This window comes from Hemitrygon akajei, chromosome 15 (genome assembly GCF_048418815.1).
Source record: "Hemitrygon akajei chromosome 15, sHemAka1.3, whole genome shotgun sequence".
In the NCBI taxonomy this organism is placed as follows: domain Eukaryota; kingdom Metazoa; phylum Chordata; class Chondrichthyes; order Myliobatiformes; family Dasyatidae; genus Hemitrygon; species Hemitrygon akajei.
In genome coordinates, this window is record NC_133138.1 from 85,779,284 (window position 1) to 85,804,663 (window position 25,380).

The 25,380-nt window shown below is 42.8% G+C and overlaps 1 protein-coding gene across 5 annotated transcripts in view; it reads right to left on the minus strand.

The window, feature by feature from the left end:
* ebf1a (EBF transcription factor 1a) overlaps nt 1–25,380 on the minus strand; it is a 484,706-nt gene that overhangs the window by 239,675 nt on the left and 219,651 nt on the right. For all 5 annotated transcript variants that reach the window (XM_073067891.1, XM_073067892.1, XM_073067893.1 and 2 more), the window contains one exon: nt 9,714–9,795. In XM_073067891.1, coding sequence (XP_072923992.1) covers nt 9,714–9,795 — 82 coding nt within the window. The remainder of the gene's footprint in view (nt 1–9,713; nt 9,796–25,380) is intronic.

Consider the following 25,380-nt stretch of genomic DNA (forward strand, 5'->3'; position numbering starts at 1 on the left):
GTACCTGGTAGGGCTCTGAAAACCTATGCCAACAACTGGTGGGAATGTTAAGGACATCTTCTATCTCTCTCTACTGCTTCAAAAGGGTGACAAACATACCAGTGCCAAGAAGAGCAGAGAGAACTGCCTCAATGACTATCACTCAGTGGTACTCATATCTACTGTAATGAAGTGCTTTGAGGAGTTGGTCATAGCCAGTATCAACTCCTGCTTAAGCAAGGACAGGGACACACTGCAAATTACCTATTGCCATAACGGGTCTACAGCGGATACAATCTCACTGGCTCTCCACTCGGCCTTGAATCACCTGGACAATAGCAATATCTACGTCAGACTGCTAATTACTGATTACAGTTCAGCATTCAACCCAATCATACCCTTAGTTCTAATTAACATTAACAAGCTCTAGAATTTGGGCCTCTGTACCTCTCTGCAACTAGATCCCTGTCTTTCTCACTGGGAGAACATAGTCAGTGCAGGCTAGAAATAACATCTCTTCCCCACTGACAATCAACACTGCTGCACCTCGAGAATGCATGCTTAGCCCACTGCTCTATTCTCTCTACGTCCATGACTGTGTGGCTAGGCACAGCTCAATGGCCATCTATAAATTAGCCGATGACACAATCATTGTTGCCAGAATTTCAGATGGTGACAAGGAGGTGTACAGGAGCAAGACGGATTTGGTGGTTGAGTGGTTGTGGTGAACTACATATACCAGTGTGGTTTGCTCCCAACAGACCCCTGCTGACTGCTCCTGTGGCTCCTCCCACAAACCCCTGTATAAAGGCGAATGAGGCCTGAGGCCGGCCCTCATTCTCCAGGATGTTGTGTTGTTCATTCTTCCAGTCAATAAAAGCCGATATCTCACTTCTTACGTCTCAGAGTGAGTTATTGATGGTGCATCAGTGGTGTCACAACAACCTTGCACTCAATGTCAGTAAGACCGAGGAATCGATGTGGACCTCAGGAAGGGTAAGTTGAAAGAATACACACCAGTCCTCATCTAGGTATCAGCAGTGGAAAGGTTGAACAGTTTCAAGTTCCTGGATGTCAACATCTCTGAAGATGAATCTTAGGCCCACCATATTGATTGAATACAAAGGAGGTATGAGAGCAGCTATACTTTATTCAGAGTTTGAGAAGACTTGTTGTGGTCACCAAAGACTCGCAAATTTCTAAAAATGTACTATGGAGAGCATTTTAACAAGTTGCATCACCATCTGGTATGGAGGAGCTACTACACAGGATCAGAAAAGGCTACAGAAAGTTGTAAAGTCAGCCAGCTCCATCATGGACACCAGCATCGAGGATAGCTTCAAAAGAAATCCTCAAAAAGGCAGCATCCATCACCCATGCCCTCTTCTCATTGCTACCATCAAGAAGGAGGTACAGGACCCAGAAGACACACGCTCAAATATATACATATTTCTCATTGTAATCTATGTTTTTATTATGTATTATATAGTAAACTATTCTTATTCTGATTCTGAGCCCATGTCACCAGCTGGAACAAGCTGCCAAAGGAAGCTGTAGAGATAGGTATAACTACAATATTGAATGGGCATTTGGACAGGTTCAGGAATTAAAAGTTAATTTAGAGTTAAAAGGTGGGGAGAGGGGAGGAAGAAACACAAGGTGATAGGTGAAACTGGGAATGGGAGGGGTGAAGTAAAGAGCTGCGAAGTTGATTGGTGAAAGAGAATCAGGGCTGGAGAAGGGGGAATCTAATAGGAGAGGACAGAAGGCCATGGAAGAAAGAAATGGGGGAGGAGCACCAGAGGGAGGTGATGGGCAGGGAAAAGGGGGTGGGGAATGGTGGGGGCATTATCAGAAGTTCAAGAAATCGATGTTCATATCAGCAGTTTGGAGGCTACCCAGACAGATTATATGGTTTTATTCCTCCAACCTGAGTGTGGCTTCATCACAACAGTAGAGGAGGCCATGGATAGACGTATTGGAATGGGAATGGAAAGGGGAATTAAAATAGGTGGCCACTGGGAGATCCCACTTTTTCTGGCAGACAGTGCATAGGTGCTTGGCAAAGCAGTCCCTCAATTTATGTCAGGTCTTACTGATATACAGGAGGCCACACCGGGAGCACTGGACATAGTGTTGCCTTACCTGGAAGGACTGTTTGGGGCCTTGAATGGTAGTGAGGGAGGAGGTAGGGGCAGGTGTAACACTTGTTCTGCTTGCAAGGATAAGTGCCAGGAGGGAGATTAGTGGGGAGGGACGAATGGACAAGGGAGTCACGTAGGGAGCAATCCCTGTGGAAAGTAAAAAGTGAGGAAGAGGGGAAGATGTGCTTGATGATGGGATCCCATTGGAGATGGCGGAAATTGCAGAGAATTATGTGCTGGACATGGAGGCTGGTAGGGTGGTAGGTGAGGACAAGACGAACCCTATCCCTGGTAGGGTGGCGGGAGGATGGGGTAAGAGCAGATGTGTGTGAATTGGAAGAGATGTGGTTGAGGGCAGCATTGATGGTGGATGAAGGGAAGCCCCTTACTTTAAAGAAGGAGGACATCTCCTTCATTCAGGAACGAAAAACCTTATCCTGAGAGCAGATGCAGCAGAGACGGAGGAATTGAGAGAAGAGGATGGCACTTTTACAAATAACAGAATGGGAAGAGGTATAGTTCAAGTAGCTATGAGAGTCTGTGGGATTATAATAGACATCAGTAGATAAACTGTCTCCAGAGATAGAGACAGAGAGATTGAGAAAGAGAGGGAGGTGTCAGAAATGGACACCTTATAGTCTGTTGGGATAGCCTCCAACCTGATGACATGAACATCGATTTCTTGAACTTCCAGTGATGCCCACCCCCTTTCACCATTCCCCATCCCCTTTTCCCTCTCTCACCTTATCTCCTTGTCTGCCCATTGCCTCCCTCTGGTGCTCCTCCCCCTTTTCTTTCTTCCACGGCCTTCTGTCACTTTCACCAATCAACTTCCCAGCTCTTTACTTCAATCCTCCTCCTCCCAGTTTCACCTTTCATCTTGTGTTTCTCTCCCCCCCCCCCCCCCCACCTTTTAACTCTACTTTTCATCTTTTTTTCTCCAGTCCTGCTGAAGGGTCTCAGTCCAAAATGTGTCTGTACTCTTTTCCATAGATGCGGCCTGTGCAGCTAAGTTCCTCCACCATTTGTGTGTGTTGCTTGGATTTCCAGCATCTGCAGATTTTCTCTTGTTTGTACTGGGTGTCAATATCCCTTTGGCCAAAAAATCAACCATCAGAGAAGTAAAGGAACCAAAACCTGTGCCTGTCTGTCCCAGTGATCCACAGCAACACTTCTCATTGGAAAGTATCCAGCACAACCTCAGCTCAAAGCCAATCAGTGGACGAGTAACAAATACTGGATTAAGGCCCATCGTGAAAAGAAGTGTTTGTCTGGAAGTGTACGTTTGTTTGATAATATTTCTGCAAAGGACTTTGGGACATTTTAATCTGAGTATGCAATTAAAATGCAAACTGTTACTTAAAGTTTTGTGGATCTGTGTGCGTGGACCTCTATGTTTATTTGTATGTGTATACATCACGTGAGGATAGACTACACACACTCGTGATACCCTCCCCTCTAATGAATAGCCTGTTCAGACGGATAGCCACCTGAGAGTAAATGCAGTATGTCATGCTGGCCCCCAGAATGAATCAATTCCTTCAAGGGAGAAAGGAAGAACATTGCGCAGGAAAACAAAATGTAAATCAGTCTAAAATAATTAATCAATGAAACATAGAAATTAGTTTTGCATAAAAACTTACTTCAGCCCAAGGTGTAATTGAGCATTTGGTGCTCCAGGAAGGGATTGATTTGGTTTGGAATGGGAATTTAATAGATTACACTCTTGACAGTAAAAAAAATCCATATATAAGTTCTTGCTTTCAATAACATCAAATGCTGTTTAAAATGAGAAAGCAAGAAGCCAACACACATCCCCTGTTAGAGGAATACTTGTAACCCAATGGTGGATGCTTGAAACACACTGAGACAACAAAACATCTGTTTGTTTGACAGCTTACATGTGTTACAGTACTGAGACCTGACGGCATATATTACTGCTTTAGTGTTTGTTGAAACTGACAGGCCGCAGCAATTTTGAAGCTTTAGCTAAACACTTCAATAAGGTCCAAGTATTTTTTCTTTACTTTTTCATTTGTACAAGCCAGTCATTCTCTTTACCGCCAATTTCTAAGGTCATGCTAATTGACACAGTACAAGTAATTAAGCAGTAACTGTTCACATACTTGAAGACTCAACAACCATGGGCTTTTGCTAGTTTGACAGTAATGCTTCTTAGAGTCAACAGATCAGCAACCTTCCCTGGATCCAACCAATCACATAAGTGAAGTGCTGACTGTGGAACCAAGATAACAGTAAAAGTCATCACCATATGGAAATTAGTCTGAGTATTGAGTGGGAGTACTTATTAATTGAGCCATCATGTATATCATCCTGTGGACTCCCTGGTGGACCTTTCACATGTCTGCTTGTCAAGAATATTCAGCTAGACAAGTATTTCTTCACCGTATATCCGAGGGTCCACAGTAAAAAAGACCTATTGTGTCTTACAAGTGACTTCCATTTCCTAACTACTTAAGAGCAGTCACACGCCTGCCAAGTTCCAAACTGAATGAGGCTAACATAGATGTGCTTTCATGCCTAGTTTTCTTGGAATGCTAATTAAAACCAGCACTGCATCTCTCCAGCGATTCAGCATTCGGCTTCTCTGGCTCATCCTTCTTTTCGAATCCTTCCGTGAACTGGTTCCTTCCATTGTCTTTTATCACTTGCAGCCCAATGCCCTCATTTTCCACCAGCCCTCGCTTCCAATACCCCATCATCAGCCCTCAGCTGTCCCGGCTCTACCACTACGGTCACCTTTCAACCTCACCATCTCACCGTCTCCTATTACATTGCTCTGTAAGATTAAATCTTTTTGACCAAGTACGAAATCACTAAACTTAAAATCTCATTTATCAGATGATTACATACAAATTAGGCGCAAGTGCTTGGTCCTTCTGGTCTGTTCCATAACTTAATAAAACTATGACTGAACTGATTTAAGCTGCACTCCACATTCACTAATAACTTCTCCTCACATTCAAACCAATAATTTAACTCTGCCTTCAAATATTCTACTTCCATTGCCTTCTAAAGAAGAGGATTCCAAACCATCTGAGAAAGAAGGTTTATTGTCTCATCTCTTTTAACCATTGTTTTTGGATGGTAACTCCCCGGGCTAGATGCACTCCACATCTAGGATATCAAGACCCATGATGCTATTTGTTTCAAAAATCAGTGAGTGAAGCAGCATCTTGGTGATGCTGCTGCAAGTTAAGTACTTTATTGTACCTGTAAACACATGTACATACTTATGCATATGACAATAAACACTATGTTTTGACTTTGACTTTGGTCAATAATCAAACATAACTTCCCCATTTTTGTATCCAATTCTCCTCACAATAAGCAGAGACTTTCACTCCACTGTTGTGAAGTGCATGGGATATTTCATTGAAGGTGCTATGTAATTGTAAATTCAGTATTGTTGGAGCTCTGACTCACAGCAGGTACATCAATAATTCTATCATTCTTCCTATTGAAGCCTGGTCAGTGACTGTCAACAGAAAGTCCCAGCAAGATGGAATGGAATAGTGTAAGAGCAGACATAGGAGCTGAAGCCAATGCCAATCCTGCACCTGCACATGAAGATATACATTCTTTCAGTTTGTACAGGGCTATGCCATGTCTGCTTCTTACTGCTACCATCAGGCAGGAGATGCAGAAACCTGTAGTCCCACAACACCAGGTTCAAGAGCAGCTATCTTCTTACAGGCACCAGGTTCCTGAAGTGACCTGCATAACCTTAATCCAACCTCAGCAACAGAAAACTGAGGGCCACTATATGCTTAAATGGCAGGGGAAAACTTTCATAGAAACCTGAGGATTTCCAACCTCTTTTATTATGCACTAATGTTTTGTATTGCACAGCTTTTTCCTTCACTGCTTTGTGTAATCCATATACAATGTATATTCTGTGTGTTATCTCTACCTATATACATATCTCTGATGCTGTTGCAGGGAAGATTGCATTCTACCTGTACCTCACCGTACTTGAATGCATGACAATAAACTCAACTTGACTTGGGTTGATTAAATCTTACCTAAAACCTAACTTTTAAGCAAATTCACTTCAGCCCTCCTTGGCCACCTGAGCCTTAACCTAATATCCCAAGCTGTGCACATTTTATGGCAACTGCACAAAACTCTTTTGCTTGCCTAAACCTTGCGAATGGGAGTGACCTTAATGGGAGAGTTGGAGCTGAAGGTGAGCAGTAATCCCAGGCAGCCATTGTCTTGCAGATAGGCCCCCCGTCAAGCATCTGACTTTGTGACCATTCCCTGCACCACCCCACCCTCCAACTGCCAATAGCTTGGAGCCCCTAATCACGTGCCCACACCCCACCCTGGATGTCAGTGGAATGCCTTCTGATGCTCAACTTCATACGTAAAACTAATTTTCCTGCTCCATCCCCAATACTTCACCCACAGGTCACAGCCAGTCATGATCAAACCCTGATGCTCCACCTTCAACGTCCAGTCTCATTGTGCCATGAGGCCAACCCCCAATGCTCATCCACAGCCTTAACGACCCTACAGCCAGTACCCAGTCTTAATGAGCATCCTACAAAACAAGGACAGCAGTGCTTCATCTCCCACAACGCCTTCCCCCATTGCATGATTCTCCATCTCCTGATGACCCATTCCCAAAGCTCTTCACCCATCCCAACGCCCCTAACCCATCTCAATGCCCCTCATCCATCCCAATGCTCCTCAGCAAGATCCCATGCCGTCACCTACCACCAATGCTCCACTCCTATTATTGATAACCATCACCTTCTCTACTACTCTTCACCGCTCTCCCAATGGCCCTTACCCATCCCTAACACCCCTTTCCTATACCATTGCTCCTCAGTCATCATCCAATGCACTACCACCAAGTATCTAATCCCCCACCAAGCCCTATTTCCACATTTTCCAATATCACTGCTCCTTCCCACTGTGTCTGAATGCCCACAGGTCCATTACCTGATGCGCCACTGTCAACTTCCAATGCCTTAGTCCCTGATATTCAATCTGCTGCTCCCACACAGCCAATAAATATCACACCTCCATTACCCTATTTCTAACGGCCCTTTCTCTGATGTACCATTCTCCTGCATCTCCTTCCCTCACATCCCATCTCACAAAGGCCAAACTGCTGATATTCCATTATGCCCCATGGCCTGTTGTTAATCTGTTAACTCTTATAACACTTTCCCAGATGCTTCTTTTGCTCAGTAACTCATTCCTTGTTGACCAATTCACTAATACCCCATCTGCTGAAGCTCCAAGCACCAGTGTTCCACTCCCCCAATACCTCATTCCCTGCTAAAGCTCCATGCCCCAACGTTTCACACCCCCAATACCCCATTCCCTGCTGAAGCTCCAAGCTCCAGTGTTCCACCCCCTCAATACCTCATTCCCTGTTGACTCATTCACTAATGCCCCATCTGCTGAAGCTCTATGCCCCAGTGCTTCACACCCCCAATACCTCATTCCTTATTGCTCCCAAGACCTTCCAGATCCAGATTCTACAAAGGTGAACCTGGCAGGGAAAGTCTCTCACTTGAAGTTCCCCTTTTTAATCAAGAAAGTTCATAATCTATGCCATTTATAGCAGGAATCACCAAAACACATTCAAGAAAAGCAAACCCAGATTTATGATCCAACTGCTGCTGCCATTATGATGAGAATAGTCTCTAACCCACCCTACCTATGAACATTAACACAGACTTTGCTGTCAATCGATTTTCCTTTCTGCTGCAACAGCTCAATTTCTGCCCTGATTCGGAAAGGCCAGTTCATCATCACTAACATAGGAGCATTCCTACCTTAACCCTACATAATAAGCAACCAATGAGGAACCTTCTGTTATTGACTAAAGCTGGGCTGAGGAAGATTTTGTATTGATCTTATCTGCAATATGGGAGCAAAGAGTGGTCTCACGGTCAGTAAAAGGACTGATGATAGCAGACCCAATATGGGAACAAAGAGTGGTCTCTTGGTCAGTGAAAGGCCTTGTGATTGCAGTCCCATGCTGCAGCAGTATGATTCCAAATGTTCCTTTGCAAGTACAGGTTGCTCTTTGCTAGGTCTGAGTTGGTTGTTTTGCATGTTGCTTGGTACCTCCCATAAATACTGCAACAGACACACTGCCCCAGGGAGCTTTATAAAATGTTGGTCAAATCTCAGCCCATCTGGAGAATTTCATCTTGGGATCAGAATACAGGTTTGTGTCATTTGCCAAGACATGTCACGGAGACTTGTCACAGAGCTGTCACAGTGAACCTTAATTCATTTATGCAGTCGCAGGAGAGGAGGGGAGAGAAATGGTGGTATTCCATATAAACATATAACAATTACAGCACGGAAACAGGCCATCCCGGCCCTTCTAGTCCGTGCCGAACACTTACTCTCACTCTTACTCTTCCTACTGGCCCTCACTCAGCCCATAACCCTCCATTCCTTTCCTGTCCATGTACCTATCCAATTTTACTTTAAATGACAATACCGAACCTGCCTCTACCACTTCCTATGAGTTTTTTTTCATGATTTAACTATAGTGCAGACTCTGGAATAGATACAAATGGTTGGCAAGGTATTCAACCTTTTTCCTGAATCTTAAGCACAATTCAAAAGAATTGGTATCAGGTATGAGGAAAGACTGAGCAACTTGGAGCCTTATTCCAGAACAGAGATGGTGCCCATACAGAGGCCTTCAGGATGATGAAGAGGCTTAATCAAAGAGAGGCGTCTGCTGACGGGAGAGTCCAGAATTAGAAGTCACATGTCAATTACATTTAACACCAAGAGTATGAGGAAAATTATCAACTTTTAAAAGAGAGCAGGATGCCAACCAAGGGATGGGGGAAATCCAGTGCAAATGGGTGAATGTTGGGTGCATCCATCAAAGGTGGGACAAATGGTTTCCTTCTCTTTTTCTGTGCTTTAGGAATTGTTGCTTCCTTGCCCCTTTTCTCTTCCATTGCCATCCTTAACTTTCCAAGTCCTATCCAATCAGCCACCAGCTGAAACAGGCTCATTGGTGGGATCCACTTGAGCCCACCATTTTACTGATCGAGACCAGGCATTAAGCAATTAATTCCATTAGACACGGTGGGGAAGCGTCTACATTCAATGCTGGTGTGGTGGATGGCAAGGCGTGTCATTGGAAGTGTACAAACTATTCCTGAGCAGAGGAAAAGCATGTGCATGCAGACTAGTGAAGGTGAGATGAGCCTTGAACAAGGGTCAGACAATGCAGCAACCCTTCCAACAAATATAAATTGATTTACACTTGAACTTGACAACATGCACTTGCACAGATCCTTTCCAACAACAAAGGATTCTTGTCAGGCACCAAGTCAAATAGAGGTTTTTATTGTTCATAAGCACATTAAAAACTACAGACATTTTATTTCCTTCTTCTCCCCTGTGAGAAATGACTCAAGTGAGGATAGATTTTTTCTTTAACACTTTAAGCCATCTAATACATCTCTTTCCCTTGCCGTTACCACTTAGGGCGAAGTCTCCACAAACGAATCATTATTTGTTCACAAATTAGCTTTCAGAGGAGATGGCTGCAGAGATAAAAACCACACTCACCTGGAACCTTCGCATGTCCCTGGGGTTTCCTGCATTCTTCAGGCAGTTCTGATTGCATTTCAGAAAGAATTTCAAGAAGAACCTGGAGTGAGAAAGTGAGAGAGAGAAAAAAAATAGAATTTGATTAAAACTCTTTCTCTGAATTAAAGGAAATGTTCACTCTCTGAGGGAATTTATACAATTGTATTTTCATCGATTGAGTAAAACTCATGGCAAATCAGAATCATTGCCAAGTCGTGGCTCTTCCTAAAAGCACCTCTGCTTTACTTTAGCTTCTGGCTTTGATTTAGAGTAAGAATGAGGGTGGTATAAACAAAAAACAGGTTTGCAAGTCTCCGGCAATACCTCCACCTATATATACCAAATCCCTACACCTACATACAACACTAACATTTACATATATAAACCACCAACATCCACCTATATATACCAAATCCCTCCACCTATATACAGCATCAACCTACACCTACATACAACACTAACATCCACCTATATATAACAATTCGTATCAACCTTCATTTACTATATATGATACCTTTCATCTTGCAATGCACCCCAAGAAACAGAGCATCTGAGAACAGAACCTAGCCCCAAATTACATCTGGGCAGATTGCCCAAGATTTGTTCAAAAAGGTAAGTTTTAAGGACTGCCTTAAAGGTGAAAAGATGCATAAAAGAGGCTTTGGTAGTATACACTGGAGTTTAGTAGTTAACAGCTTAAAAACAAAGGCTGCTTCTGTTGAAGCAATTCACCTTGGGGAAAATTTGGGATCTTTCAGTGCAAAACAGAGCCAGGAGTGGTAAACACTTACTATCCAAATGCAGGGATGTGTGTGTGTGTGTGTGTGTGTGTGTGTGTGTGTGTGTGTGTGTGTGTGTGTGTGTGTGTGTGTGTGTGTGTGTGTGTGTGTGTGTGTGTGTGTGTGTGTGTGTGTGTGTGTGTGTGTGTGTGTGTGTGTGTGTGTGTGTGTGTGTGTGTTTTCTTGAAAACACGGTTTGTGTAGAAAGAAGTCTATGTCAGAGTCTGTTGCTTTGCTTCCCTGCCTGGTGTGGTCATGATATAACTTAAGTGGACCTCAGCTAGGCAGCACCATGGAAGGGTCTGACCATGGCTGGATGCACCTCCTGAATTGGTAGGATTAGGTTTGATGACATGCCCTTGAGCCGTCCAGGGCCCTCAGTCCATCCTAATGTGGGAAGACCAGCCATTAACTCCTAAGGGTTGCTGGTTCAGGTGTTCATTACAGTTTACATTGGAAAAGATCCCAACAGAACACACACTTATTTGTAAGCACTGTATTTGCCTCTCCCCCACCAGCCCTATTCTAGATGCACAGAAGAGGTATGTGAAGAGAGAAACACCATGACGTAAGACATTAGGAGCAGAAGGCCACTCAGTCCTTTAATCCAGTCACACCATTCAATATCATCATGGCTGATTTTGCCCAGGCCTCATCTTCTCCTCTGTCCAAGATTCCCATCACCCTCAATCCACCACTTGTTCAAGGATGCATCTACCTCCACTTTAATTATCTAGCCTCACAGACTCTCTGGGGTGAAGAATCCCAAAGATTCATCACACTCTCCAGCAGGAGATAATATTCAATGCGATATTCAACAAAATTATCAGAATCTCTGTTGTCCGACACTTACTTTTTCATTTTCAGCCTCACTATAACCCCCTTCTCCCTGACAGTTTTATAATTACTACAGCAGAGAAAAGGATCTCCAATAAAGGTTGCTGGATTTATCCTGTGCTGAGGATCTTTCCCCCATTGCTCAGTTTGAGAGAGTGGTGTGCTGGCATCTTTAACAATTTTATATGCATCAATTTCCCCAATGTTCCCAAAAAGGAATGAAGCATGGGCTCATACCATGCCACTGGCTTTTTATTCCCCCCCCCCTTTCTATATATACTTATATATATTTATATCTCTCTCTCTCTCTCTCTCTCTCTCTCTCTCTCTCTCTTGCCGCCTGTCACTTAGACATTTCAACACCTCGTCAGTTAGTGCCCTGAGTTATGAAGTGCACGGACACCGGATCCCTGTACCTGACCTACTGCTGTTGCCAGGAATGTTGGCAAAGCCAGTGGCTTGGTCCACTGTGGCCTCCAGCTACGAGTGGTCTGTTGACGTGAAGAGACACACCATCTGTCAGGAGGGGAAGATGGCCCTGTCAACCAGCACACTGTCCCTCAAACAGGCCCTTATGTGGCAATGTCTCTTGGAAATGGCAGGTCCAGAAGAGAGCTGGGACAGGCACTGGAGACCCTTCGAAAGCCCATTGAGCCACTCTGAAGTGCACAGGCCTTTGCAGCTGCCCACTTTGGCTTCAACACCTCAAACAAATACTTTTAAACTGATGAACCAGCTGAAATAGTTAAAAATAGCAGCAGCCACACGCCCCAAACTGAGCAATGGTGCACAAGAACAAGTGCTGAGACCTTTTTTTCTGGGATAAATTTGCTTGGAATTTATAAACAAGAGGAGGACATAAGGAGACTTGCTGATGCATCAAAATTTCCCAAATATAGGAAAAATATCTGTTTAGAAGGCCAGTCAGCTGTGCTGTCCATTTTCTAGCATCTATGTGTTAATATCAGATCAATTTCATATCATCAGGGCCAACCAGGTCAGTTTGTTTTCTCTCTCATTCTCTGTCTCCCTCCCCTCCGTTTTCCCTACACTGAAACTATTTTCAAAGCCAAGTCACAGGGTCAAGCAACAGATATGAAACAGCTTTCAAAGCAACAGAACAGGCTGACACTCAGGGCAAAGAGCTGTAGATTTGTTTGGTCACAAAAGGCACGGTGGGAGTCTAAATTAAGTCATGGTTGCTGCTCTTAGTTGAGCTTTGAGACCACATCTGACACAGTTACAGCCAAAGTTATGCATGGTACAAAGCGAGGATTTTGCCTTCGATTAATAAGGTTATCTCAAGTTGTTGCCTCAAATCCCATATCTCCCCTCATGTTTCATTTCATTATCGATGGGGATTTGCAAAGAATCAGGCAAGGTATTTTGTGATTCCCCCATCGCACATGTAATCACACTCAGTGCTGTAACTGAAACTCCAATCAGCATTTCTCTAAGTTCTTTCTGACTGCTCAGTGTCCCTAGGTTTGTGTCTGCAATTGTCCTGAGATCCAACAAGTGCTCTGGAAGCAAACAGGAACCCATATAATCAGCTGCTGGAAATAAGTAAATCATATTGTCAGTCTGGTAAAACTGAATTGAGTCTGTCACAGGTGAATTCATTTAAGTCACACTATTATGACCCCCATTTCTCAAATTCATTTGACCCGTGTGATGATCTGTGTGATGTTATAAAAGTATGGTCTTCATAACATAATGTTTCACAAGCCCTTTTATTGATGGAGTACAAGGTTAAGAGACTGCAATGCACACCAGCTGCAGAGTCCAGAAGAACACTGGTTTAGATCTTCACTTTGTGATGACCTATCAAAGCAGCATTTAATTGGCCTCAATGTTCTCAGGCTTGTAAATTCAGGTTATTCAGTAGCCTCCACATTGGTCGTCATTTGATCTTACCACAGGGGTGCCTGTTAGTGATAACTTATCAATATTCTCTTACTAATTTCCAAGTACTGCTGTCATGCCCTAATCTGCAACTATTCACCACCACCGAGTGCCTGATTCACTGATGCCAGAGTTTTAAAATCCTCGTCCAATTTTCAGATCTCTTCTTGGCTGGTAGAAGAGCTGCTTCATTGTACCAGAGACCAAAGGTTCAATTCAGACTTCCAGTATAGTGTGGGGGAAGTTTACATGTTCTTTCTGTGACTGTGTGGGTTTCCTTCAGGTGCTCTGGTTCACTCCCACAACCAAGGGTTGGTGGGTAAATTGCCACTGCAATTTGACCTCTGGTGAGTGGTAGACTCTGGGAGCAGTTGATGGTCATACAGGGTGAGTAAAGTAAATGGTTGCTTGGTGATTGACATGGACCCAGTAACCCATAGGATTTGTTTAGCTGTTTATCCCTCCATGAGAATTATCTTGCTATTTATGGGAGCTTACTTTGCACAAAAAGACTTCCACCATTATAACAATGCATATAATTCATAACCTCTAAAGTATTTTGCACATTCTGAAAGGGGAAAGACTGTTGTAATAAAACTGACTCTTTTTTATAACTATTCCCAGGGTCATATTTTGTCTTTGTAAGTAGACTAGAAAGATTTACCCAAAGGCATGATTTTTTAACCAAAATACATCTGTCTCTAAGCTGTCACAATTTTATAAAGCTGGTATTTATTGCCGCGTACATTTCAGAGATAGAGCCCTTGTTAGTGACGCACAGGGAGTGAAAGGAATCTCGAACATAGCAACAGACCATCTAGTGACCAAATCAGTACCGGTCTCTTTATTAATGAAGGTGCAGGGTTAAGGCAATTGTAGATCAGCAACCATGAGCCGCATAGGGATGAGAAGGAAATAAGAGCCGCTCCTTCTAAAGATGATGCAGGAAAGAAGAAGGTTCTAACTTTAATCAGAACTTTAACTACCAACAGTTTTTTTTATCTATTGACATACAGAGCGGAGTAGACCCTCCAGTCCTTTGAGCCGTGCTGCACAGCAATCTGCAATTTAACCCTAGCCTAATCATGGGGTAATTTATAATAACCTACTAACCAGTGCATCTCTGGACTATGAGAGGAAACCCACATGGTCATGGGGAAAACGTACAAACTCCTTACAAGCAGTGGTGGGAATTGAACCCGGGTTGCTGGTACTGTAAAGCAGTACTGGTGTGTTAACCACTACACTACCATGCCACTTAGGTTTGTGTCGGCAATTATCCTGAGTTCTGACAAGTATGCGTTCTGGAAGTAAACAAGAACCCATACGATCCTTTCCAGTTAGCTACTGGAAAGAAGTAAATCATATTGTCAGCTTGGTAAAACTATCTCAGCATAAACTACAACAACATTCATTATTAAATAACTGCCAGAAATGACATGAATATTCACTGTTACAACTTCCAAATACGTTATTTTTGGCCACTAGAGTGTGATTCTCAAAGTCCTGTGTTATGTTTGGTAACTCCAAAACATAAAAACTAATTGAAAGGAGAACAAGAAAGCAGAGCATGTGAGTACAATTTCTTTACTTTTAAGTGAAGCGCACAGGGTAGCATCATGATGTATGCATTTCACGAAGTTATTTAAACAAAAAGAATGCCTTATTTAACAATATATTTACAATATTGCTCAAATATTAAATACACAACACTCTACACAACACAGCTGGAATTATCAAGTTACTGCTATTATTCCTCCGGAAATGACACTCATTGCTTTGGATCTTTCCTCCAATCAAGCAATTTCTCTCTTCTGCCTACAAAGCATGACCATAGGGTGCAAAAGTTTAGGCTTGGAGTTAGGCCAGTGACAGGCCTTGTCAGAATGCTCACAACTTAGTGACTTTGCACAGAATAAAGAGCCTAGTAATTATTCTGGTTCATCTTCATTTACTCCCAAACCAGTGCTTATGCTCAGTCTACTGTCACTTTATAATTATTTGCATATATCAGTGTCACAGAGTAGTACAGCACACAAACAGGCCCTTCAGCCCAACTTGCCCATGCTGACCCAGCTGCCTATCTTCACTAATTGTGCTGCAATTAGCTCATACCTCTATTTATTTCCTAACCAAGAGCCTTGCAAATGCTTTAAAACACAAAGTACACTGCAGATGCTGTGGTCAAATCAACACATACAACAAGCTGGAGGAACTCAGCAGGTCGGGCAGCATCCATGGAAATGAGCAGTTCAACGTTTTGGGCTGAGACCCTTCGTCAGGGTCCTCCGAGAGGAAGGGTCTCGGCCCGAAACGTTGACTGCTCGTTTCCACGGATGCTGCCCAACCTGCTGAGTTCCTCCAGCTTGTTGTAAATGTTTTAAAAGACTGCTATTGAACTGGACTTTGTCAACTCTTCTAATCGCCTGTTCCATACTATGTACCAAAACTATATGTCACAGTATATGTCAAAACCTTCACCCTCAGACTCCTGTAAATTGTTCCCCTTCCTCCTTAAACCAATGTCCTCTAGTTTTAGATTCCCCTACCCTTGGAAAAAGACCAACTTTATATCTTATCTATGCCCCTCATAATTTAACAGCAAACTGTTAATTGCTCATATATCTACTATTGTCATTCTGCCAGATATTGTAGTCTTCTGTTCTTATTACTCATTTCATGGTTACATTTGAATATTCACTAATATTGTTCATTCAGCTTGGCAGAACACATTTGGCAGTACACAGGCCTCTTGACCTCGCTCGTCACGGCAACCATCAAACGTTAATACAACACACAAAAAACTGGAGGAACTCAGGGGCCTGACATCACCTATGGAAGGAAATAGTCAGTGATTCAGGCTGATAGCTTTCAACAGGATTTGTCCTGATGAAGGGTCTCAACCCAAAATGTCAGCTGCCCATTTCCCTCTATAGGTGCTGCCTGACCTGCCAAGTTTATTTATTTATTTAGTTACTTATTGAGATACAGCTTCAATAGGCCCTTCCGGGTCTTGGAGTCACGCAATCCCCTGATTTAATCCTAGCTTAATCGTGGGACAATTTCCAATGACCAATTAACCTACCAACCAGTACGTCTTTGGACTGTGGGAGGAAACTGAAGGAAACCCATGCAGTCATGGAGAAAACGTACAAACTCCTTACAGGCAGCGGTTGTCTGTACTGTAAAGAGTTGTGCTAACCACTATGCCGCTAGTTCCTCCTGCTCCAAATTTTCCAGATTCTGCAGTCTCCAGTAACTCATTAAACACCAAAACTATTTTATTTTGCCCACATTCCCAACCATCTCCACCCCACCCCCATCTAGATTCGACCATTCACCTGCACACTGGGTACAATTTACTGTGACCAATTAACCTACCAGCTTGCAAGTATCTGGGATACAGCAGGAAACCGAAGCATCCAGAGGAATCCTACACAGTCACAAGGAAAGTGAAAAAACTCCATATAGGCAGGGCCAAGTGAAAGGTTGAACATGTATCCTTGTAACTGGGTGGCAGAGGCTCCATGAGCTGCCATAAAGTGAGGCCAAATCTATATATTTTCAAAACAGAACATGGGCACCCTAGTGTTAACTCAATGCTCCACAGCCAAACCAAAGCAATCATTTGCAGTGGGATCTGTGGATAATCTGTAGTTGCTAATGATCCACTGAACACAACAGTTGTAATTGTTGCATGATACATTTTAAACAAAGTGACTTTCAGCAAAAAATCTTGCTCTCGATTTTATGGTGAAATTTTGTTTTAAAGTCGTCACATAAGTTGTGCCCTGGTCAAGTGCATCACTGCACCTCTGTTCATTTACATTATCCTCCATCACAATCCCTGGTTGAAGTGCTACCCCATAACTGGGACGGGCACAGGCATGTGAATGGATTGAATTTAGTGCTGAACTAATGATTACATTGTATATGTACCACATTATTACAAGCAAACTAGAAAATGTTCACAGCTCATCCAGTGCTTGTGCATAATGCATTTATTCCACTTGTTTAAAATGGTATCAGCGTCAGGAACTATGCAAATTCTAACAGCAATTTCAGACACAGGTTGCATTGAGATTGCAGCCTTGCCCGATGGCAGAGCTGGGTAGTGGACTAAGTTTAGAGCTGAGGAGCCCTGCAGGTCAAATTTGCATCAGGTGTCAAACCATGAGCCCATCTGACTTCTCAGATCGTGTAAACATTCCCTGGTCTAGTTTCACTGAAGTGCCAGTGATTATCCCGAGTGTTCTGGTCAAAGTTTATGCCAAAGCTAACGCCATTAAAAAAAGATTATCTGATCATTATCACATTGCTGTGCTCAAACCGATTACAAAATTGCAACAGCGATTCCACTTCAGGAGAGAATTGACCGTGAAACAACTTTGGAACACTGTGATTGTAAAAGATTTGACACAAAATAACTTCTTTCTTGTATCATAATAATAGAACATACTAGAAACATTTTACAGTTCAGGCTGCATAAATGGAGAAAGGGAGTGTGGAGAAGGAGAGAGAGAGATAGAGGAAGAGTGAGGGGGACAAAGAGGGAAAGAGAAAGAGAAAGGGAGAGAAGATATAGAGGAGAAAGAGAGGTGGGGCAGAGAGAAAGTTAATATTTCACATCAGTGGCCTTTCAGGGTCTAATGAAACATTAATTCCATTTCTCTTTCCACAGATGCTGTCTCATCTCCTCAGTAATTCCAGTATCTTCTGTTTTTATTTTGGGTTTCCAACTTTGACGAATGAAGCAGCACAGAAATCCCCAAAACAGAAAAGAGAAAAATGAACAGCTCATCTACTTTCAGAAGTGAGAACTGAGGGAAAAATCACCTTTTTAGAGCAAGGAAGTCTCCTGTACTTTCCACAAGATCTTTTAGATCCACCAACGAGGTCAATATCAAAACCTCAGTGTAATGACCTGATCCACACATCATCTCTTACATTACAGCATTTTGTCAGTACCAATCATCCTGAATTCTGGGGTCAAATTCTCAGCAAACCTTGATTAGGTGGCAGGTGACTGGCTCAAGAGGCAATGGTGGCAACATTGGCTCAGCCTTCCAGCTGCCACAGAAATGAATTCAAACCGAGGTCAGTAAGATCCCATGTTTAACATAGGGTTCATACTGAGGTAGCTATCAGACCAGTAAATAAAATTACCATTGGACTTGGTCTTTAAACCCAATCACTATCCCTCCCTTCCCTATTCCAACAGGGATAGTTACATGTGATACTGGTCCGTGCTGACAATATAGTGATTCCTGGTGGAAGATGCATTGGTGTGCTTATTGAACATTGTTTATTGAACCGTCTGCTGTTAATTGACCAGCCATCTCTCAGTATCTAGGACAATCTATGAAGAATGATCCAGTTAAGGGAATTATTGGAAAAGTATTTGCCATGGTACAGTTCAACTTCAAAATGTTGGGCACCCATTTAACGTGGGACCACGATTCACGTGTGAGCCTGGGCTGTGGAGATGAATCACCGAATCCATCATGGAGTGCATCACAACCAGGGTAATCTTATTCGATACTAAATTACTCTGATTGGAGATGTGCTGAGGTGGGTTTATTTGTCTCCTTAGCTGAGGTTGATGTATTCAACATGAAACCAGGGAGCTTTTCTTTGATGATAGAAATATTCATCAGATCAAGCAGCATCATGGAGGTGGAGTCTTGCTCGGATTTCACCCTTTTTACTTCAAAGTTCCAGCTGCTGAAGTTCTTTGCTTTTCAAGTTGCCGGGGCCGCAAGTCTCAGACACCACTGGTTATGCTTACATACAAGGTCCCATGATCAGGGATCCAGTCAGAACAACCTCTGAATGAGAGAAGAAATCTGTCACGAGGTAACACTCCGAGTGTGTGTGCACTGGAGTACGTGTGCTTGCCCGGAGTTGCTGTCTCACACCAAGATCTGGATTTCCTTATAAACACAGATCACTGGATCTCAGCTGTCACAGGCTATCAGCAGCAAAGGGACGTGAGAGATTCCATTAGCCACAAGGCTTAACCTTCATGCTGACACCCTCTTTTGCTTTCAGTCATGCTAAATCCCCCATAAATAATGTTTATTTGTTTATCTATTTCAGCATCCCCTCAAAACTAATCAAAATACTGCAAGACTTTGGCCTCAATACCTCCTTGTGCAGTTGGATCCTGGATTTCCTCACTTGCAGACCTCAGTCATTTCAGATTGACAAGAACATCTCCACAATTTCCATCAGCATAGGTGCAACACAGGACTGTGTGCTTAGCCACTGTTCTACCTGCTTTGCACTTATGACTGTACGGCTAAGTAGAGCTCCAATGCCGTGTTCATAGTGAGTTTACTGACAACACCACTCTCATTGGCTGAATCAAAGGTGGTGACAAATCTGCATATGGGAGGGAGATTGAAAATCTGACTGAGTGATGCCACAACAACAACCTCTCACTGAATGTCAGCAAGATGAAGGAGCTGATTATTGACTTCAGGAGGAGGAAACAAGAGGTCTATGAGCCATTCCTCTTTGGGAGAATCAAAGGTGGAGAGGGTCAGCAACTTTAAATACCTCGGTGTTATCATTTCAGAGGATCTGTCTTGTGTCCAGACTGTAAAAGCAATTATAAAGAAAGCACAGCAGTGCCTCTATTTCCTTAAAAGTTTGCAAAGATTCGGAATGGCACCTAATACTTCCACAAACTTCTACAGATGTGTAGTAGAGAGTATAATTGACTGTTTGCATCATGGCCTGGTATGGAAACCCCAATGCCTTTGAATGGAAAATCTTACTTAAAGTAGTGCGCAGGGCCCACTCTATCATGGGTAATGCCCGTGTACATCTACATGGAGTGCTGTTGCAGGAAAGCAGTACCCATCATCGGGGACCCCCACTACCCAGGCTATGCTGTCTTCTTGCTACTACCATCAGGAAGAAGGTTCAGAAGCCTCAGGACTCACATCATCAGGTTCAACAACAGGTATTAACCCTCAAACACCGAGCTCTTGAACTAGTGTGGAGAGCCTTGTTCAGTTTCACTTGCCCAACAATGAACTGTTCCCACAACCTATGGGCTCACTTTCAAGAACTCTTTATCTCACATGCTTGATATTTATTGCTTTATTTTTCACTTCTGTATTTGCATAGTTTGTTGCCTTTTGCACATTGGTTGTCTGCTGGCCCTGTGGGCCACTGATTCTCTTGGATTTACTGTGGGCCACGTGTTTGCCTGCCCTGTGGGCCACTGATTCTCTTGGATTTACTGAGTATGCCCGCAAGAAAATTAATCTTAGGGTAGTACAGTACTGTGCAAAGGTCTTAGGCGCATATATACAGCTGGGGTGCCTGGGACTTCTGCACAGTACTGGATTTGTCAATGTGGAGCAGAAAATAAGTTTGTAAACCTGAAGGGAGCAAAGGAATTTGGGAATTGCAGAAGTGGAACGCTGTGGGAGGGGTGAGGGACAAGCAACAGAGAAGAAGTATCAGGGGTGGGGAATGACACGGGTGCAGACACACTGCCCGGAGACACCGGAGCAAGGTCATTTGATTCCAAATAATTGATTTATTGATCATTATAGAATGTGTCTTTGGTTCTTCCTGCTCCATTCCGTCTTCCCCTTTTCCCAACTGCGGTTCCCCCCTCCCTGCCCCATTCCCATTTTCAGTCCACAATAGAGACCCATATCAGAATCAGGTTTATCATCACTCTCATCGGTCATGAAATGTGTTTTATTTTTGTGGCAGCAGTACAGTGCCTAAGACTTTTGCACGGCACTGTATAATATGGTGGCATATATGTACATTGTTAATAAATTTAGTTTGAACATTATTTAGTGATACACCATGGAGTAGGCCCTTCCAGCCCTTCGAGTCATGAGCCCACCAATCCCAGACAACCCCGATTTTAACCCTAACCTAATCACAGGGCAGTTAACACTTTCATTCTGTGGGCAGAAACAGGAACACCTGGGGAGAATGCATGTATTGCACAGGGAGAACATAGGGGCTCCTTACAGACAGTGCTGGAATTGAACTCCAAAGTCCAAGATAGCGAGCTGTAATAGTGCCGTGCTAACCATTACGCTACCATGATGCAGCACTTGATTCATAAACAACAGAGAGTTTTGTGCAAAAGGCATTGACTGCCTCCTCTCGCTGACAATACTTCCAAACAATTGCTTCCTGTCTGTGGTTGATTGTATGAAATGAGGAATATCAGCATTTCATGATCTGATTTCTCATATCTTCTCTCATCACTCCTTATGATGCAGGAGGAAGTTGTTCAGCCCATTGAATCTATACCAATCTTTAGAATATTTCCATTATTCCTATATCACCCTTGTTTGCCTGTTACCTACTATTTCTCGAATGCACACCAACTATCTTCCGCCCCTCCAATTTTCCTGCCACTCACCTACACATCAGGAACAATGACAGAGGCAAATTAGTCTATCAACCCACACGTCTTTGGGATGTGGGTGGAAACTGGGAGTAATCATAGATATATACGGATTCACAAGTAAAAGATCCAAACTCCACAAGGACAGCCCTGATGATCAGGATCAAATCTAATCTCTGAAGACTTGAGGCAGCAGCACTACCTACTGTACATTGATTGGTGCTTCAGGGGCAGAATTTATGCCTCCCAATGGGGATACCATGTTCAATTCCAATTCCAAAGTCGGCCAATGCAGGAAATTCAGAGCTGAAAACCTCATTGGTTGGCTTGTACTTTCTTCTGTGTCTGGTTTGTATATCCACAACCATCTTGCAGGGTGCCAATTTTAACCCAGAACCCAGAGCCTCCAACACCGTGCTGGAGTGCCAGGCTGAGATGGTGCTGAGATCTTTGACACTGGACTTGAACTGACCCAGGAGGGAGAGCATCAGCCACTTGAGGCAGGTTTACAGGGCCATCTTTAAGCAGTTAGCTCCAGAACATGAAACTTCGCCGTCCTCTCTGTGAAGTTGTACCAATCAAGTCTACCTTGAAGTTCACCAGAAAATGCATAATCCTTGTTTGGTTTAGGTGACATTGTGCTTACAGTCTTTAGTGACATTACCTGACTCCATTGAAAACAGCATTTAAAAGAACGTGGTGATTCTTGAGGTAATGTATTTTGGGCATTAGTACGTCAGTTTATTCTTTCTGTACTTCCCTTTCTCTAATGCCTGCTTTCTACTCCAAAAGGTTTATTTCTTGCTGGCATGCTGATCAACGCTCTTGGATTTTGTACAACGCCTCTGCTTCATTTATGGGCATGAGCCATAAGAATCAAGAGCCTAAAGACGGCCCAGCTGAGCTCATTTCTGCCTTAAACCAGTGGTACAAAACATTTGTGTTCCCCTCCTGCTCAGGTAGGGTCTAGTCAAGGACTGCCCGGCCCAGAGAGAAGGCATCACTGGCTCCAGGTACTGGCAATGTGCGGATGGCTCATTACATCATCAGAAATGGCCCACTGCCTTGCAGCTCCAGTGGCTTCCAATGAATTCCAACCTCCAGTGCTTTCCATGTGGAGTCTGCTCCTTCTCCCCTGTGACCTCATGTGTCTCCTCCAACATTCCAAAACATACAGATTGGAAGATTAATCAGACTTTGTAAGTTGCTCCCACTGTGAGAGTGAATGGTAGGATTGCGGGGTAGTTGATGGGAGTGTGGAAACAATAATATAGATTAAGATAATCTTTATTATTAATATAGATTAAGATAATATCCACCTAGCCAGGATTAGTACAGGTACAGATGCTCAATGACTCGCTGAATTCCAACCAAAACAAACATATTGGACATGTTGCTGTTGTCCAAATAAAATACTAATAGCACAGAGAAATATCCATTAACCACTAGGTTAAAGTAGAAAAGCAATATGACTTCCTCCTTCCACAGAAACCAACGTCATGACATTGAACTAATTATTCAGTGTGTAAAGCTTGAACTGGCCTTCACTGTTTACTCAGAACCCTTCTCCAGGCACCAAAAACAGAGAGTCAAGAAATTCACATTATTCCTGAACTATATTTACTTCCTTCTTTACAACAGATATTACAATTCAAAAGCACTTCAATGGCTGAAGCGTGCTTCAGAAAAATCAGAGACTGTGAGAAGTCGCACATGAATGCAAGCCTCTCTTTTCCTACTCCACAAACTATCCTTTCCAATTTTATCAAGTTCTTCCCCATTTACTCTGAGTGTTTCCAATCTCTCCACAGAACAACTCACTCTAAAGAATGAAACAATTGTTAACTAACCACACTGTCCATCCCAAAAGAAAACAGCACCTGGCTTAAAGTAAATGTTTTGAGCAATTTGACAGGGTTTATTTAAAGCACACTCTCTCGCGTGATACCTATTGATTGCCGGCTAATCTGGTCAAACTCGTGCTTGTCTAATGTGTTTTATTAAATTCACGAAACAATCAGGGCCAATTCCAATACACGAGTTCCTGAACAACCTGCTGACATCCAGGCAAAATGCTCTCAGCGGTACACAGGTCAATATGTATTGGATTTCCAAGGGAGGAAAGAAAGAGCCAGCCTGCTGATGCTGCACAAGGTTCAAGCCCTTTCCCTCGTCATTAAGCTTTGATGCAGTAAACTCACATCCTCAGTACAGAAGCTAAGAGAAGCTCCATCAGATTAGACTGATTTATTTCAGCAATAAGGCCTGACACTTCTTCTTTGTGTGGGCTTATCTGATTGTCACTGTCTTTCAAGCCCATTCTTCTGTAGTGCTGAGGGCTGATTTCCACCACCTCATAATTGCATTAGCCAGGGTCGGATGCCTTTTTATGTTACTGGTAGCGGCTCCTCGGTTTTATCTTCAAACAGCTGTATCTAGTGATTTGCTGGAAGGTGGGACGTATATTCTTTCATTGCCAGGGAACATGTAGAAGTACTCTGTTGATTTAATAATATCTATTGTAATGGGCAAGTGCACTGGTCAAAGAATCTTCAGCACAGACTCTCTTTCTGCTGGTCAGGTAAATTCCTACTCAATCCTAATGTCTACTCTATTGCCAATATTATCTGTGGTTTGGGTGATTATTTTTCTTATTTCAGTAGGTTTAATTAATCTTTTAGTAGTGAGGGAATTAAGGAAAACAGGCCACCCAGGGAAACAAACACATTCCATTGTACAGATTTTTAAGCCAGTTTTGACCAGAAGTAGGAAAGTACACAAAAATCACTCAATATGGTAACTTTACCATCACACTATGCTAACGAATGGCATCAAGCGCATAAAAACTGACTAGAAAGGACAATATTAAGTGAATAGAGGGAGTAAGAGAGAAGAAACTAGTTCTGCTGTTCGCAGTAACAAAGGTATATATTTACTCTAGACTTCCAAATGCCATCACGTTACAGCAGCTCGTTCAACTGTATAGTATCCATAAGTGGTGTGTTTCTCACTCGGGGTGGCCAATATAAGCAAATGGGTTTGAGTAAAAGATCAATTATGATCTTGAATGTGGATCAGAATGGAAAGGCTACTCCTGCTCCTGCACTATTGTTTGTTTAAATGAATTGATGCTGCTGCTAAAAGGTGATCCACAGGAATATCACTACAGTTAATTTAACACAAGCCATTTATTCCACTTGCTGGGAAACCTAAGGGGCATTGTTAGGTTAACTGTGTCTTTGATAAAGCATTAAACCAATGCAGAACCTCAGTTCCAAAACAGCATGAACATCCTCTCCAACTAATCTCTCCCTTCCAACAATAAAGAGGTTAAAAAATATAACATTACCTCGGCTCTTACTGTCTTTAAAGTTCTGCCACATCTCCTTTATTATAACAGTGAATAAAATTCAAAGTTACCCCAGATACAGCACATTTGGGAGTTTATGAGCCCCATGAGTTCTTTATGAACATGTTAACGTATGACAATCTCTTCCTCTCAAAGTCCTCATTGTATTTGCTATCTCTGCATTGATGATATAAATTGTTGGCATAAGTTGATGAAATTCCTTATAAGCACACAGACAAACAGAAGCAGAAATAAACCACTCAACTTCTCAATAAGATCATGGCTGATCTGATAGTAATCTCAGCTCAGCCTGGTAACCTTTCACCCTTTTGCTTATCATTAATTTCTCTAACTCTGCATTAAAAATATTCAAAGACTCTTGTT